Source organism: Nyctibius grandis, chromosome 10 (assembly GCF_013368605.1).
Source record: "Nyctibius grandis isolate bNycGra1 chromosome 10, bNycGra1.pri, whole genome shotgun sequence".
Classification (NCBI taxonomy): domain Eukaryota; kingdom Metazoa; phylum Chordata; class Aves; order Nyctibiiformes; family Nyctibiidae; genus Nyctibius; species Nyctibius grandis.
The window spans coordinates 6323146-6338659 of record NC_090667.1 but is presented as its reverse complement, the minus strand read 5'-3'; the positions used below and the strand labels follow the sequence as shown (position 1 = coordinate 6338659).

Sequence of the window (15514 nt, the reverse complement as noted above, 5' to 3'; positions counted from 1 at the left end):
GGCTGACCCACGGGGATGGACACTGTCACCACCCCCATGGAGCAGGGCTAACCCTTGAGGACCGGGATGCCAACACCCCGGCACGGCGCAGGGCTGACATTTGGGGACCAGGGTGGTGGCCATGCAGAAGCAGCAGGAGGTGGCCATGTGCCACGTGTGCCCAGTCCACCCCCGGGATGGATCGGAGCCAGGCAGGGTGGGATAACCGCAGTTTATTTCTGAGCTGGGTACACAACTGTGAGGCAAAGGTGGGTCGTGATGTCTGGTGAGTGGGGGGGGGACTGTGTCCTGGGAAAGGCAGGCTGCAGGGCGGGGGGGACCCGGGGGACAGGGGTGGGCTGGCTCTGACAGCGTGTCCTGGGCAAAGGGAAGGGGTGCCAGGGCCCCGACAGCCCAAATGCATCCTCCTTTCTCGGCACTGGCCTCACCGGCACCCAGGCTGTGTCCCCTGGGGGGGTGGCTGCGGTCACTGCCGTAGCATCTCCTGGAACCCCAACCAGGCCCTGCTCACCCCTGGGTGGGGACAAGTGCTTTGGGGACCCATCGCCCTCCTGGGCACCCACTGCTCTCCCCAGGCCTGATGCCCTCCCCTCTCCATCACCCCATGCCTCCCTCTGACACCGCTGCCCTCGGGGAGCCTCTGCCCCCCCCCAGCCCCTTGCAGGGCTCCCCATGGGGACACCAGCTCGTCTCCGAGACACTCTCAGCATCACCTCCTGCACCGACACCTCCTTCAAACCCTCTGCAACCTGTACTGCTTCCTTCGGCCCCCCCTACAGCCCCCCACCTCCTCCCACCCGCCCTAGCTGCCGCAGCACCCACCGGTCCCCGTGGGTCCCTCCAGCCCACAGGGGTGGGGACAGGGATGGGGACAGTGACAGGGTGCAGGATGGGGCTGTCCCTCTTTGCCTGGATAGGGCAGGAGGGCAGCTGTAAAGGGTCCCCTTGACATGGCAATAAATAACTTTGGCTTTTTGGTCACCAGGGAAGGATTTGGGGGAATTTCTTTGAGAAGGGGTCAAAAGTAAAAAAAGAAGGCAATGAAGAACTGGGGGTGGAATGAAAAATAAACTTTTCCTCCCCAAAATCTGGTTTCAGTTGAAACCAGCCGGATCTGGAGGCTGGGAGAGGCTGGGAGAGGGTGCCCTGGCCACGGCACCCGCTCGGCACTGCCCAGCCCTGCCCGGTGCACCGTGACCCTGCGGGCAGCAGCACCGGTCGTGCCACTGGGAAAGCAGAGCTGCAGGTGCCGGGGTCTGTGACACCCCGGTGCTGCGGACGGGGGGCTCGCAGGGGACTGCTGCGCCCGTCCCCATCCCCGCTCTGTGGTGCAGGGCTGTGGAGGGAGGGGGCCGGCTCCCCCCGCTGCCTGCTGACCAGGCAGTCCTGCCCCGAAAGGTTAGCGGGGTAAAAATAGAGCAGGGCCATGGGACGGCGGGCAGGCGGGAGGCACCTGACCCCGCCGGCCAGCCGAGGGGCCACTGGCGAGCAGGGCCACCGGATTTGGGGACTGCAGCCCCCCAGGGTTGGGGTGTTCCCAGTTTAGGGTCAGCGGGTGGCATCGCCCGGGCTGGCAGGGCTGGGAACAGGGTGGCCCGGCCAGGGCTGGCGTGTCTAGGAGGTGCAGGGGGCCCCCGAGGGCAGCCCCCCTGGCTTCAGCCGCAGGCTGCCGGTCCAGCCCCGGGGACAGAGGTTGAAGCCGTGGATGCCCGGGCTCTTGGCCCCCGAGTCTTCGGAGTCGAGGGAGACGTCCGAGTCCGTCGGGGACCGGGAGGTGCAGCGCTTGGCCGGGGACCGCCCGCCCACCACGGGGGATGGCAGGGGGCTCTTGGGGCTGGGGGACAGCCCGGGGACAGGGCAGGAGGACACGCTGGGTGGCAGCAGGAGCTGGCGACCTTCTGCCCAGGCAGCTCGGGGCATCCCGGGGGAGGCACAAAACTGGGGGCTGTCCACCCGGGGTGATCGCAGGGGGCTTTTGTGGATGGGGGAGGGGCTGCCCAGGCTCCCCGGCACACTGCCTGCAGCCTGCAGCACCGGGGCTCTGGAGCCCACCGGCCGCACCGGCCGGGGGGACTGGGGCAGGCTGGGGGGGCCGGCGGGGATGGGGGTGAAGGGCCGGGAGCCCTCCGGCCCCCCGGCTTTGGGAGAGGAGCTTTTCCTCCGGGCAGCGTTGATGATGTTCCTGGCGAGCCGTGCTTGCATCTGCCGGCTGGCCTGGGGGTCGGCGTCCTGCCGCAGCGGGGACAGGGACCTCTCACTCCACGGAGGGGACATGGGGGGTCCCTCCTCCAGCTCGGGCACCGAGGCCGGGCTGGCCCAGCCGTCCAGGCTGCCCGGGTGCCGCGCCAGCCGGGGCGTCCAGGTGGGCGAGGCGGGGAGGGACGGCCGCCTTTCCTGGAGGGGACAGAGAGCGGGTTAGTGTGGCACTGCTTAGGGGGACAGAGCAGGGGGACAGGGCAGGACTGGTGCTGGAGCACGCTTCGTGCTGGCTCAGCCCTGCAGGAACCGGGGATGCATCCTCGTGCATTGCACCCCCGGCAAGGGCTCCCCAGAAATGCATTTGCCTCTGCACCCCCTCGCCAGCCAGGGAGGTTGGGGCTGCAATCAATCATCCTCGCCCAAAATATCACCCAGGACCTCTCACTACCTGCAGCTTCCTCAAGCCTCCCTCGAGGTGATGCCCGGAGCCCCCCTGTGCCATCCCAGGGCCCATCGCCCCGCAGCTGCTCCGGCGCCGGCAGGAAAGAGAAGAGCCAGGTCTGACAGCGCAGAGTGTATTCAGAAAGAGGGAAAAGAAAGAAAAAACGGAGGAGAAATAAAAGCACAGTCGAAAGGCAACTTGTTACCGCGGGGAGAGCGGCGGGAGCAAGGGACGGCTGGACCAGGAGCACCAGGCTGAGCATCACCCAGCTGGCCCTGCCAAGCAGCTCCAGCCCCGAGCGTGGGGAGGGACAAGGGCCCCACAGCACCCCTGGCACCACGGGGCTCTGCTGTTCCCCCGGGGATGTGGCTCTCCTCTGCGGCGTGGAAACAAACGAGGACAGATGCTGAAGGAGCAGCAGAGGAGGCAGGAGCAGGCACAGTGAGGCGGAAAGGCAGCGAGTCCCCTCCGGGGCTGCTTTGGTAGGAGGCGATAGGAGCCGGCAGGACAGAGGGGCCGCGGCTGAGCGGGCAGAGCCAGCTGCGAGAGCTGGAGAGGCAGGAGGCAAGGCAAGGACGGAGCCAGAGGTGCGATGCTCCACACAGTTTCCAGGAGAGAGAAGAGAGAAAGCACCGGTGGTGCCGCCAGCCGGGCAGGCTCCGGGCGGCTCTCTGGGATCCTGCGGGCTCTACGGCCCCGGCTCCTGCCAGCTCCCATCACACCGGGGCTCGGCAGCGCCTGTCTCACCCACTGTCACAGCACTGCAGCCTCCCAGCTACTTCTTTTTTCTATTTCCTTTCCTTTTTTCCCCCTTTTTTTGTGGTTGGCTCAGCTTTTGGCACACCCGTGAGCACAGGGAGGACTCGGCCAGTGGAGGGAAGCCTGAAACGCCCCTGGTTTTCTCTCCACCACTGCTACTTGTAGTAAAAAGAAGGTTTCCACACCTGCGGCTCGATGCCGGCGTTCCTGGTGGAGTAGGAGGGCCGGGGCGCCTGGAAGCCCCCCTTGGCTCGGGGCGGCAGGCGGCACGGGGAGGCCAGCAGCACCTCGGTCGGGGCTCCGGGACCGGCACGGCTGCTGTGAGTCAGGGGCAGAGCCCCGGCAGCGCCAGGGAAGGGGCTGGAGATGGTCTGGCCAGCGCTGGGCACAGCGGGGGGATGCCAAACCGGGGAAGGAGGCAACGGAGAGGTCAGGCAGGAGGTTTGCTGGGGGTAGGGGTAGGCGTCGGGAAGAGAGGGTCTGGGTGGAGGCATCTCCCGGGGCATGGATCTTGCTGGTGCCTTGGATGGGGAGAGGATGAAGAGCGAAGACTGGAGCTGGTAGGGCTGGTGCTTGGAGATCTCCAGCTCCTTCTGGGAGACCTCGTTCTCCATCAGGTTGCTGCCGTACAGAGATGCCGGGGGGGTTTTGGAGGGCCTGGAGGGACTCTTGGAGGGGTGTCTGGAGACCATGGGTGACAGGCAAGCATTGGCATCATACTTCCAGGAGGGAGGTAGGGACATGGTGGGTGACGGGGACCGCAGCAGCTCGGGCTGGGAGGGAGCCTCGATGATGAATTTCTCCATCCTGGACTGCCGGCGGGCAAAGAGCTCGGCCCCCTTCCCTCTCGCTTCGCTGAGGTTGTGGCTGGGCTGCGGCTTCGGCTTGGGCTGGATGGTGGGGGACTTGAGGCAGGAGGACCACGCCGGAGCATCGTCGGCCGGCGGGAGGTGCTGCCCGGCCCTGGCCGCGCTGTTGGGGACAAAGTCGGCGGCTTCGGCCCCGAGGGCGAAGGGCTCTTCCTCGGCACCGGGCTCCCCCTGCTCCTTCTGCTTCTTCCTGCTGTCCACGCTCTGGACCAGGTCCAGCAGATCGGGGTTGGGGCCCAGCTTCGGCTTCTCGACGAAGGTGAACATGGACTTTTTGCCGGCTCTCCGGGCAGCCGACTCCTCCAGGATCCCCGTTTTGGGCAGGGGGTTCGGGCCGCTCACCCCGCAGCCCACGGGGGGACCCGGCAGCACCTTCTGCTCCCAGGGAGGGTACAGGGCCGAGTAGGCGGGGGGTGAGCGGACACGGGTGAGTGGCGGGGGGCTGCTCAGGGTCTCCGCGTAGGTGGGCGGCGGGGGCAGCTCGGCGGCAGGGGGTCCCTCCTGGGGCTGGCTGCTGGCGGGGGTCGCCCGGGTGCCGAAGGGTCTGGCCGTCCGGTTCTTCACGGGCTTGGGCTTGGCCAGCGTGAGATGGACCTCGAAGTACTGTCGGCCCCGCGCCCCGTTCTGCTCCCGGCTGGCCGGGGATGCCGTCCCCGTGGCCGTCCCCGCTGGCGCGCTGGGCACCTCGCCGGGCACCTCGCCAGGCACCTCGCCGGAAACCTCGCCGTTCTTCTCCTCCTCGGGGCTCTGTGGCAGAGCCGCCGTGCTCGGCCCCGCAGGGGCTCCCGCACCCCCGAGCCCCCCGGCCCCGCTCTCCATCCTGCCGGCTGCCTGCTCCTGCACCCCGTTGGTGGTGGCTGATGCCATGTTCTCCTTCAGGTAGGTGCTAAGCGGGACCTGCTGGGCTTCGGCAGGTGGCTCCCGGCACGGGGAGGCGTCCACCTGCAGCCCCTCTCCTGGGGTGCTGGGCTGGTTGGGCTCTGCCTTCGTCCCCTGCCCCTCGTCCTCCTCCATGGCTGCGTGCCGAGGCCAGGGCACGGGGCTCAGTGGCCGCCCTCCGCCATGCCCGGCCTCGGCGAGCCCGTCGACGCGCTGCTTGCGGCGGTGGAAGAGCAGGACGCCCTTGGAGCTGGGGCCGGGGGCCGTGGTGAGCTGCGCTGCGATCCTCCGGCTCCGCGCCTTCGCCTCCTTCAGCTCCTTCTCGGAGAGGCTGGCGCTGCGGGAGAGACCTGGGCGGGGGGAGAGGCGGGTTAGGGGGGGCTCAGCGGGGACGGGGGATCTCAGCCCTCTTCAGCCCAGCCTGGCAGCCCTTCCTCCAGGTATCCCCCAGCATCCCAACCCCTTCCCAGCAGCTGGGGGAAGGCAGGAGAGATGCTCCAGGGCTGGGGTACACAGGGGGGTATCGCAGTCCGGGGGTGCTGGGGACCCTGCGCAGCCCCACCGAGACGCTGAGCTGCAGCTCTGCACGCCGGGGGGACAGACGGCAAAGGCCAGGGGACACCCAGCACCTTTCCTCCCCTCCCACCCCGTGTTTCGGCTGGGCTCTGCGCACCCACCGCGGTGACCCCATGGGAAAGGAATTTCTCTGAGGGCTTCGGCAGGTCTCAGGTTGCAGCTCACATGGTTTTGGCCCCTGGCTCGAATGGGCAGCGGGCAGGGAAGGGGCCAACACACGTCCCCCGGCCTCTCGCCCCAAACCCCAGCACTCTCAGCCTGTCGAGCGGCCAGGAGAGCAAACCCAGCCTGGGTGGGGAGATGCCAGCTGGCCATAACCTCACGGCAAGGCCGGTGGGCAGCCCCACATGGGGGCTGATTTATGGAGCAACACGAGATGGCAGCAGCCGACAGAAGCTGTGCAGGTCCTGATCCGCCGGACACGGACACAGACACGCAGCCAGGCACCAACCTCGTGCCCTCGGAGCCTACACGAGTGCTGAAAGCAACGTGCTAGAAGCCCAGCAAAAGCCCTGCGGCGAGTGGCTGGAGTGCCCCTGGGCTTCCAGCGTGCTGGCCAGGAGGTCAGGGTGCCAGCCCTTCCCACGGGCCAGGAGGATGTGTGCTGCCGGGAACACATTTTTCTCGGGGTGAGCAATTTCCTATGAGCGCACCCTGAAGCACCCGCGGGAAGGGCAGCGTGCCCGGCCCCGCCGAGGCCACTGCTCGGGGACAGACACAGACGCAGAGCATCGGCATCACCCCAGCACCCACTGAGGGTGCAGCCCCCTCCCCAAGGGTGCAGCCCCCTCCCCAAGGGTGCAGCCCCCATGCTTGACCCTGCTCCAGCCCCGGGAGGGAGGTGGGTGGCCAGGGCCGCCCAACCTGAGCCCCGCTCCCCCAGGCGCTGCCAGCGCCCGCTCCCCTTCCCATCCCTTCCCATCCCTTCCCTTCTCCCCTTCCTTCATGTGTTTCTCATTTTCTTGCCTTCTGAGCCGCTTGGGAGCCTTCCAGGATATTTTCAGCAGTGGCTCAGCCTACCAGCGAGGGAAGGGATGGATGACTAAGCCAAATCCTTCCAGCGAGCCCACGGTGAAGCAAGAGGGCTGCTGCAAGCTGGGCAGCTCCTCTTCCTCACCCTTCATCCCTCCCACCTCCCTCAGCACCCAGCAAGTCCCTGCCTTGGCCCCAGCATCGCCAAGGCATGCAGGATGGTCCTGCCTCCCCACAGGGGCTGGGGAGGAGGAGGAGAAGGGTGGATGAAGCCTTTGGGCTGCCTGACAGGAGCGTTTTGGCTGCGCATGGGGGAGAGGAGGCAGAGATGCCAGTGGAAACTCTCTCCTGGAGACGAGGAGCCCGTCCACAGCGGCAACGCCGGCGGCCAACACCTCCCCCGGTTAGCGCCCGGCATTGTTTAACGCCCCATTTCTATTTGCTTTGGCGGCGGCACAGAGCGGGGCCGCGGTTTCCTCCGGCCGGGCTGGCTGGAGGGCGGCCAGCACCGAGGCTCCCGCTCCGCGGGGTCACCGTCGCCGCCTTTATCTCCGAAACGGAGCAGAAACACAGCCAGGGAGCCGTTGAGAAACAAGCCACAGGCTCCAGATGTCTGCGAAATCCATGCTCCGAGCCGAGCATCCCGCTTCCTCGGAGGCCGAGGCCGCCTAAGAAGCTGAGCTCTCGGCGGAGCCATTTCGCAGCCTCTCGCTCCTGCTACTGCCTTTTAACAGCAACCGGGGGGCGTTGGGGGATCTCCTCCGCTCTGGAGGGATGAGTCAGCTCTTGGCCAGCCCCGTCCTGCTTGGGCCAGCCGCCGGATACACTCCCGCACAGCCGGGACCAGCACCGGGATATGTACCCCGGGATTTTGCCCCCCGGATATCCCCATCCCTTGCTGCCACCCCAGGCACAGGCGTCCCTCCGGGCCATGGGGTGCTGCAGGGTGGGAGCCCCCCACCTGAAATCCCCCACCTGAAATCATCCCCCACCCAGTATCTGCTCCCAGCATCGCCCTGCGGACCCCTCTGCCCCTGCCCACCCCATCCCCGCCATTCTCGGGCTGCTCCACCCCAGCCTGCTGGAAATGAACCCCTCAGGGTACTAATGGGGATGGGGTAATAATTTTTCTTTGCATCCAATTTTTATCGCTCGATGGAGCGCACCGAAGGCTCCGACAACACCACTGTACACTGCCCTGCGTGCACAGCTGCAGAGCCCAGCGCAGGGACGGACGGACAGACCCCACAGCCCTTCTCTGTGGGCACCATTGCAGATGGTCATTGCTTGACCCACAGTGACACCCCATCCCCAGATGAATGGTGGGGACCACCTCCCTCCCCTCTCCCCTCCAGTCTGAGCCATGGGATGAGGTTATCCGACCCAGCGCAAGAGCTTTAGCCATGTGCCGCAGTGGCTGGAGGGACCCCCACCACTGCAGTGGCTCCTGCACCCACAGAATCACAGAATCACAGAATCAGTCAGGTTGGAAGAGCCCTCTGGGATCATCGATTCCAATCATTGCCCTGACACCACCATGTCAACTAGACCAGGGCACTAAGGGCCATGTCCAGTCTTTTCTTAAACACCTCCAGAGATGGTGACTCCACCACCTCCCTGGGCAGCCCGTTCCAATGTCTAATGACCCTTTCTGAGAAGAAATGCTTCCTAATGTCCAACCTGAACCTCCCCTGGCAAAGCTTGAGGCTGTATCACCCCTCGCTCCCCTCCCGGCCGCAGGGAACACCCCTTCATCCTTCCCCGCCATCCCCTGCCAGCCGGGGAGCCTCGGGTGGGCTCCGGCTGTGCGCTCCCCCCTGGCCCCAGGCAGACGGGAGGGAGCTCATCGCGCTGAAAATGTCCAGGTGCTGGGGAGGAGGAGGAGGAGCGCGGGGCCGAAGGCAGCCTGAACAGCGCCGGGAGGAGGCGAACGCAAAACCACGGTGGCCGAGGGCGCCTGGGGCTGGAAACCAGCTTCCGCCCATTAACGGGGGCCCAGTCCAAACCCCACAGGGTGACAGGCTCTTCTGGTGCTCTTCCACTCTTCCTTCCTTCCTCCCCACGCCGCACACCGCCTCGCCACTGCACTGCCCTTAGGGAAGGAAACGTCTCCCCTCTCCAAATGTCCTGGCTTCTTCCAAGAACAATGAATCCAGCCCCGCCAGCCCTCTCCGCTGCCGCGTCCCCGCGTTGGGGGGTCCCCTGGTAGCCCCCAGCCCTGCGGTCCGGGAGGTGCTCCCTGCATCCCGCAGGACCGCTGGGCTCCCGGTGCAGGCGAGCAGCTGGCCACCAGCCACCGGGTTCTGTTTTGGCGCAACGCACTTCAGCTGGGGCCAGGGGAGCCTGTAGATCTCTATCTACGTATTTATGTAGGCACTTGCTCCCTAGGTTTCCCATTGCTCCAGGGGTGACTTCCAGCAACACCCCCCAAGCGTGGGGCTTAACAGCTTCTCACCGAGCTGTCAGTCACCCTGCCTGCAGCACGTACTGTGCTCTCTCCTCCACAGCGAGGAGGACGAGGGTGATGAAAGGCATTTTTGTTGCTCTCCCCTCCTGGCCAGATGGGAAAAAAAAAGAAATTCCTCCCAGCTCAGCTTTCCGTGCAAAGGATGGGTCCCCCCACACAGCGCTACTGCAGAGCGTCTGAAGTCCTGCCAGCAAGGGCTGGAGTCACCATCCAACACCAGATGATGGTGAAGGATGTACCAGACCCTGCTTGTGGCCCACCCTGCCCTGACGTGGACTCCAAGAGCTGGAATGAGATGAGGATTTGGCCCCAAATTGCAGGGAGAGGAGATAACCCAAGGCTCTCCGAGCTGACAGATTCAGGGGAAGTTACTGGTCTTGACGTGGCCAGGATGTCACATGAAGAAAACCAGCGACCTGGGAGCTGTCACCTTGCAGGTCTGAGTGGCTGCAAGCACCGGGCGTGGTGGTGAGAAGTCCTTGTACAGAGAAGCCAAGAGGTACCAGAGTCCCAGTGGGGCCAGCGGGATGCAACAGGCCATGTGAAATCTTGGACTCAAGGCTGGTGGGTCACTCCAAAACCTGTCCCTCGCCTGCGCCTGGTTTGGATGCTCAGCCATCCCAATGCTGTAGCCCACCTTGGCCAGCTCAGAGGATGTCCCCCCGGGCCACCCGCTGGCCCTAGGGCTGTCCAGGGCCAGGCAGGGCACGCACCAGAAACCCCAAACCATATGGCAGCCGCCGTCCATAACCCGCAGGCGCTTTTCCCCCTTTCCCAACATCTCTTGGGCTGCTGTGGGTCAACCCAAACTGTGCCTCTGGCTGGCAAAATCCCACTGGCAAAAACAAGAATTAAACCAAGACAAACCCCATCTCCAGAGGGACACGCCACCGTGCCACCTCCCTGCCACCAACCCGAACACAGACCTACAGCCAGGCGGTGCTGGGGAGGGGGAACCCAATGTTCTCACCCAAACACCGAGGGCTTTGGTCACCGAGGAAATGTAAGCAGGTTTTTTGGCAGAGAAGCCAACTGGCCTTTTGCCCCAACTACAGCTGTGCAGGGTTTTTTTTGCACTGTGCACTAACTCGCACACATTTAAGCCTGTGCTTCCCCCCAGCTCCCAGAGTTACCCCAAATAATCTGCAGGTGGGAGAACAAGGAGGGTCGCACAGAGAGGCAGTGAGCTAGCTAGAAACAGACACGATTCAAACATATGGATAAAAATATGACTATTTTCTCCCTTGCTCTCAGCTTCCAGCCCTCCTATACCCCAGATATAAAACCTCTATGAAGTTTTTATCCGTGCTGGCCCTGAAAAGGCCCGGCTCGAGCGGTGGGTGCTGTGGTGGGAGCAAAGCTCGCCCGCCTGGCAGGGCGCACCGGGCTGAGCCTCTCCTCGCCGGTGCCTTTGCCAGTGACAAAATCTGGCACAGCGAGAAAATTCGATGCGCTTGCAAGTTTTCCCTGGGCTCTGTTTGCAAGGGCTTTGCTGGATTTGGAGCTGTTTGCTGCCCCACGCTCCTCCCAGCTCGCAGCCGTGCCCCTGCCTTGCCCAGCACCCAAATCCTGCTGCAAAGCACCCTGCGGTCTCCAAGCACCAAGCCCTGGGGCACCCATCTGCCACCCGGGGGGAGCAGGAGAAGGGACTGGAGGGGTTTTTTTTGCTCTTTAATAGGGGCTGGCTGCCCCTGCCCCAGCTCTGCTTCCCTGGGGCACGCCAAGCCGAGGGGATGCAGCGAGCAGCCCCAGCCCTGCGTGTATCCATGCTGGGGAAGAAGAGGCTGCTGCTACCGCAAAAGTGGAGGCAGCACCTTCCCCCAGCCAGCCAAAATTAAGCTTTTAGCTTTGCGAAAGGAGGCTGGAGCCAGGCAGACCTCCTCCAGGCTGCCCTGCCACCCATCTGCCCGGTGCGCAGCAGAGTCAGCCCGTCCCATGGCTGGGTACCACGGGGACCCCATCCTGCCTTGGCAGGTGAGTCCCAGCCCCTCTATGCTCGCTGGTGCTCGGACTCGCCGTGACACATCCCAGGCTGTCGAGGCCCCGGTGACAGCCCCGCCAGGCTGGTGCCACGAGCCAGAGGCACTGGCCTGGCAAGAGAATGTCACCTGGCTCGGCTTGTCCCCGTCGGATGGACGGAGCGGGGAGGGGAGCGGGATGAAACGGGGCCTTCGCCTGTCCCTTGCACAACCCGTAAGGGATCCATCCCGCTGGCTGCCAAGCCGGAGGGACAGACCTCGTGTCTCCAGCGCAGGGTGGCACTGCCAGGGGAGATCATGTCCCCGCCGGGGGGACAGCGGACATTGCCTGGGAAGACGCTCCGCAAAGCTGAGAGGTGCAACCCTGTCGAGCCCCGGGGGGACCCCCACGTCCCCCACATCCCCCTGCTGTGCCTCCCACGCCCCGTGCCAGGCCCCCAGATGTGGGCACAGGGAACCAACACCCGCCCGGCTAATTTATAGGGGGAGAAACCCCGCTCAGCCCTCGTTCCCCCACCCCGGGCTGTTGGTGGCCCCACTCGCCTGCTCTTCGCCCACCACCAGCACCCCACGGGGTGCGCTGGGCGAGCACCCCCGGACCCCCACGCACCCCCGACCTCCCGTGCCCCCCCAGCACCCCCCGTCACCCCCGGACACCCCCAGACCCCAGCACCCCCTGCACCCCCCTCTGCGCTCCCCCCCCCTCCTTCTGCACTGCCACCCCCGGGCGCCCCCGTCCCTGCCCCGGCCCCCCCCGGCCGGCTGCCCCCGGCCCCCCCAGCCCCGGCCCTACCCGCGGAGCCGGTGCCGGTGCCGCCGCCGCCCCTCGCAGCCCGACTGCACCGGGGAGGAGGCGGCGGGCAGGAAAGTTGCGGCAGCTCCGCCCTCGGAGCGGGCCGGGGGGGGCGGCGGGCGGGGGCCGGGCCGGGGGGCGGCGGGTCCCGGCCCCTGCCCCTGCCCGACCGGACGGGACGGGTCCCCCTCCCCGGCAGCACCGGCAGCCGCCCCTCTGCTTCCCATCCCGGCTGGCTCTGCCCTGAGCCCGCTGCCGGGATGAGAGCAGCCGCGGCATCCCCTTACCCAGCCCTGCACATCCCCTTACCCAGCCCTGAGCATCCCCTTACCCAGCCCTGAGCATCCCCTTACCCCAGCCCTGCACATCCCCTTGCCCAGCCCTGAGCATCCCCTTACTCAGCCCTGAGCAACCCCTTACCCCATCCTGGGGCATCCTCCTTACTCCAGCCCTGCACATCCCCTTACCCAGCCCTGCACATCCCCTACCCAGCCCTGCACATCCCCTTACCCCACCACTCACCCCCTTTCCCTCCTCCCAGCCCGCCAGGGACCTGCAGCACCTTACCTGGCAGGGAAGCAGGGCCTCCCCTTCCTGCCAGTTTCCTCCCTGTGCCCAAAGTGTTGGGGTACGTAGAGCTGGGCAAAAATCCAGCACCGGTGTCACGGCCCTGGGGACCCTCTGGGAAGAGCACCGAAAGCCCTCTGTCAGGGGTGCCCTGCTCCTGGCGATGGTACAACCCCAGCCCAGCATGAGGATTCCTGGGGAGCCAGCATCACCTCCCACCTCCTCCACCCCGGTCCCACTGGAGCTGCAGCGCTCCTGGGCACTGTCACCGGTGGGACCAGCCTCCCCCCCTTCCCGCCCCTGTCCACACCGCAGGATGAGCTCTTGGCCTGATTTTTTGCCTTTCTAATTTCCTTTCTTCCTGCCCCTCTTTGCTTTTTTGTGCTTTTCTGGTTTTTGAGGGAGACTGGCGCTGGCTCGGCAGCCCCCAGGGAGCGAAACCTTCCGTTTATTTGCACACCAGACAGAGAAACCAGTCCTGCCTCCTGCATCTCCCAGCCGCTGCCTCTACCTGGGGCTCCTGCGCTCCCCAGCCTGCCCCGAGAGGTGCCAACCAGCCCGGGCCGCTGTGCCGGATATTTGGGAGCAGCCAGCCTGGCCTTGGGCTGCTGGACAGGGACCAAAGGGGCCCCCGGGACCTGCCTGGGTGGGTCTGCGCTGCACCCAGCTTTCAGGATCACCCCTGCATGGTTTTGGGTGCGGATGGATGCACCCCTTTCTCTTGCACAGGAGGGAGAGGTATTTTCCTCCCAGCCAGGTAAGGAGAAGAGGAGCAAATCCCCGACACCTCCTGGGGATGCTCCTGCGAACACCCCGCTGCAGAGGCAGCCCCGATGCCACCTGCACGGGGACCTGCCCTTCCCTCCCTCCTGCACCGCTGTCCCTGCTCTGAACCAAACCTCTCCTTCACAAACCTGCAGGTTTTTTTGCAAGGTCCCGGCGCTGCCGCCGGCGCCCAGGACCCTCAGGGACATCCTGCCCGGAGGCTCTGGAAAGTCTGACGGGTCCCGCAGGCAGTGGCTGGTGGTGATCTCACTTGGAGGGGGAGGAAACGGGACAGACAAAGTCTTTCCAACAAACCTGTTGAGTTACTTTAAAATTCCAGGCTGGCAGCAAAAGTGCTGGATGGCGGCTCGGGCGAGGAAAATGCTGAGCCTGGACAGAATCAGGCCTGACCTTTCCCTGCTGCAGATCTGCCATCTCAGAGCAGCGTGAGAGAGGGGAAGAGTATTTGGATCCGTCTGGTTTGTGTGCTGAGCCCTGAAACACGACTCTGGGGCTGCAGCGAGCCAAAGGGCTTGGCTGAGCTTCCCAGCCCTCATCCCATCCAGGGAGCCACTGGTTTTGAGGACGTTTGACACCCCAAAAAGGTGGGGGACAGATTTTGGACACCAAGGTTCATGTCGAGCATCCCCAGATTGTCTCATCCCTCGCCATCCTGGGGGCTGCTTTGGACAAAGCAGGCTCTGAGCAGAGCAGCAGCATCCCATAACACCATCCCAGGGGGACAGTGACACATCTGCCCCGGCGCCGCGTGGCAGCTGAGATAACAGCTGGGCAGGAGCAAAATAGAAAGAAGGGTGGAAGTGGGGTTTAAAAATGGGTCTGATGCTTGTAAGGGGTCTAATCCTGTGGGAGCATCTCCCCCGGGTGGGGAGGTCTGCGGTAACCCTAGATATGCGCCTGTGTTTGTGTCACTGTGGCCCAAGGGACAGTCACAGAGAGGAACGGCTGCGGAGCGGGGCTGTGAAGCCAGGCGATGGCAGAGAGCATTGTAGGAACCCACCGGCCTGAAATAAAGCGCTTAATTTTTAAACCAGGGGCTGAAAGAGAGATGGCCTCAAGCCACGTAACCAATGCTTGGCCATCTCCACCCCGACCGACCAGGGAGAGATGTGCCTGTCCCAGGCAGTGCCCCAGGAGCTGGCCCTGATCACCCCGCTTTTGGCAGGGTCCCACCAAGCCCCAAGGCCAGGGTGAGGGCCAGGAAACCCACCCTGCTCGTGCCCCACTCAGGGTTCAGTTGAGCTCTTGGAGGCTGCGGGAACCTGCCCACTGCCTTCCCACCCCCATCCTGAGAAAAGCCATGCATTCCTCCTTATTTTTAAGGCCAGAGGGATCATCTCAAGCTAAAAAAGTCCCAGCGGCTCGGCCGGGAGCCTGGGACCTCTAACCCGGCGGAGGTCCTGCCCTGGGAAGAGCTGGGTGTTCCCACCACCGTGCTGGGCAGTGGCAGCCCAGGCCCAGGGAGCACAGCAGCGCTTTTTGGGGTGTGGGATGGTGGCCAAAGGGGGTTTCTCTTACCCGCTTTCCTCGGCTTGTCGGTGGGGTTGATGAGGACCCGCTGGATCTTCACCACTTTCCACTCCTGGCTGGGGTCGGCTGCGGGGCTGGCTGCTGCAGGGGGCAGCTCTGGGGCGGAGACGGGGCATTTTGAGGGGGCTGCAGGCTCAGCCGCCAAGGCCAGGCTGCCACCGTCCAACGAGGGACCTGGCACGTCCCCATTGAACCCCCCAGGCTCCCGCTGGCAGCTCCCACTCGCCTTCCCTCCCAACGGCCCCGTCCATCCCTCCTGCCCGGCTGTCTCGGGGGCAGGAGCATCCCGGAGCTGACGGCACCTCTGCCCCGCTCTGCTGCCCCTCTCCTGCCAACAGCTGCTGTCCCCCTCGGTGTCCCCCTCGGCCGTCCCGCAGACACACGAGCTCTGCATGGCCTCGCCGGGTGTGGGGCAGCTGGGCTGGGCTTGCAGGCAGGGCTGCCGGAGCGTGGCCTTCAGCATCGTTGCCGCTGTCCTTCGCTGTCACGTCACGCTGGCCTCTCAGACCCGCTCGGCATGGCCAGGGGCTGGCTGCTCCCCGGCAGCATCCCTCGGAGCACGGGCAGCGTCCGAGAGGGATGGTGGCCACATGCCGGCCATGAGCCCAGCTTCACTCTTTTTGCAGGCAGGAAGACACGGAAGTGGGCAGCTTTTGCGATCTGCCCCAGGGAGACACGTCACCACGGAGGATTTAG

General features: G+C 65.2%; 1 protein-coding gene across 1 annotated transcript; it reads right to left on the bottom strand.

Annotated features, from left to right (window-relative positions):
- Positions 1 to 864: 864 nt before the first annotated feature.
- SYNPO (synaptopodin) lies at positions 865 to 15296 on the bottom strand. The gene is made up of 4 exons (XM_068408419.1): positions 14807 to 15296; positions 12503 to 12616; positions 3586 to 5498; positions 865 to 2394 (listed from the first exon to the last, which is right to left on the bottom strand). Exons 1-4 carry the CDS (start codon positions 15279 to 15281, stop codon positions 1615 to 1617), a joined length of 3282 nt encoding a protein of 1093 aa, XP_068264520.1. The 5' UTR covers positions 15282 to 15296; the 3' UTR covers positions 865 to 1614.
- Between the last annotated feature and the right edge of the window lie 218 nt (positions 15297 to 15514).

Bases quoted from the DNA above. Each gene is read 5' to 3' on its own strand.
- SYNPO (XM_068408419.1), bottom strand. From the start codon at position 15,281: ATGCTGAAGGCCACGCTCCGGCAGCCCTGCCTGCAAGCCCAGCCCAGC. The intron at 12,617-14,806 runs GTAAGAGAAACC...TGCTCTTCCCAG, and splicing joins CGACAAGCCGAGGAAAGCGG to AGGGTCCCCAGGGCCGTGAC. The intron at 2,395-3,585 runs GTGTGGAAACCT...TGTCCCCTCCAG, and splicing joins ACGCCGGCATCGAGCCGCAG to GAAAGGCGGCCGTCCCTCCC.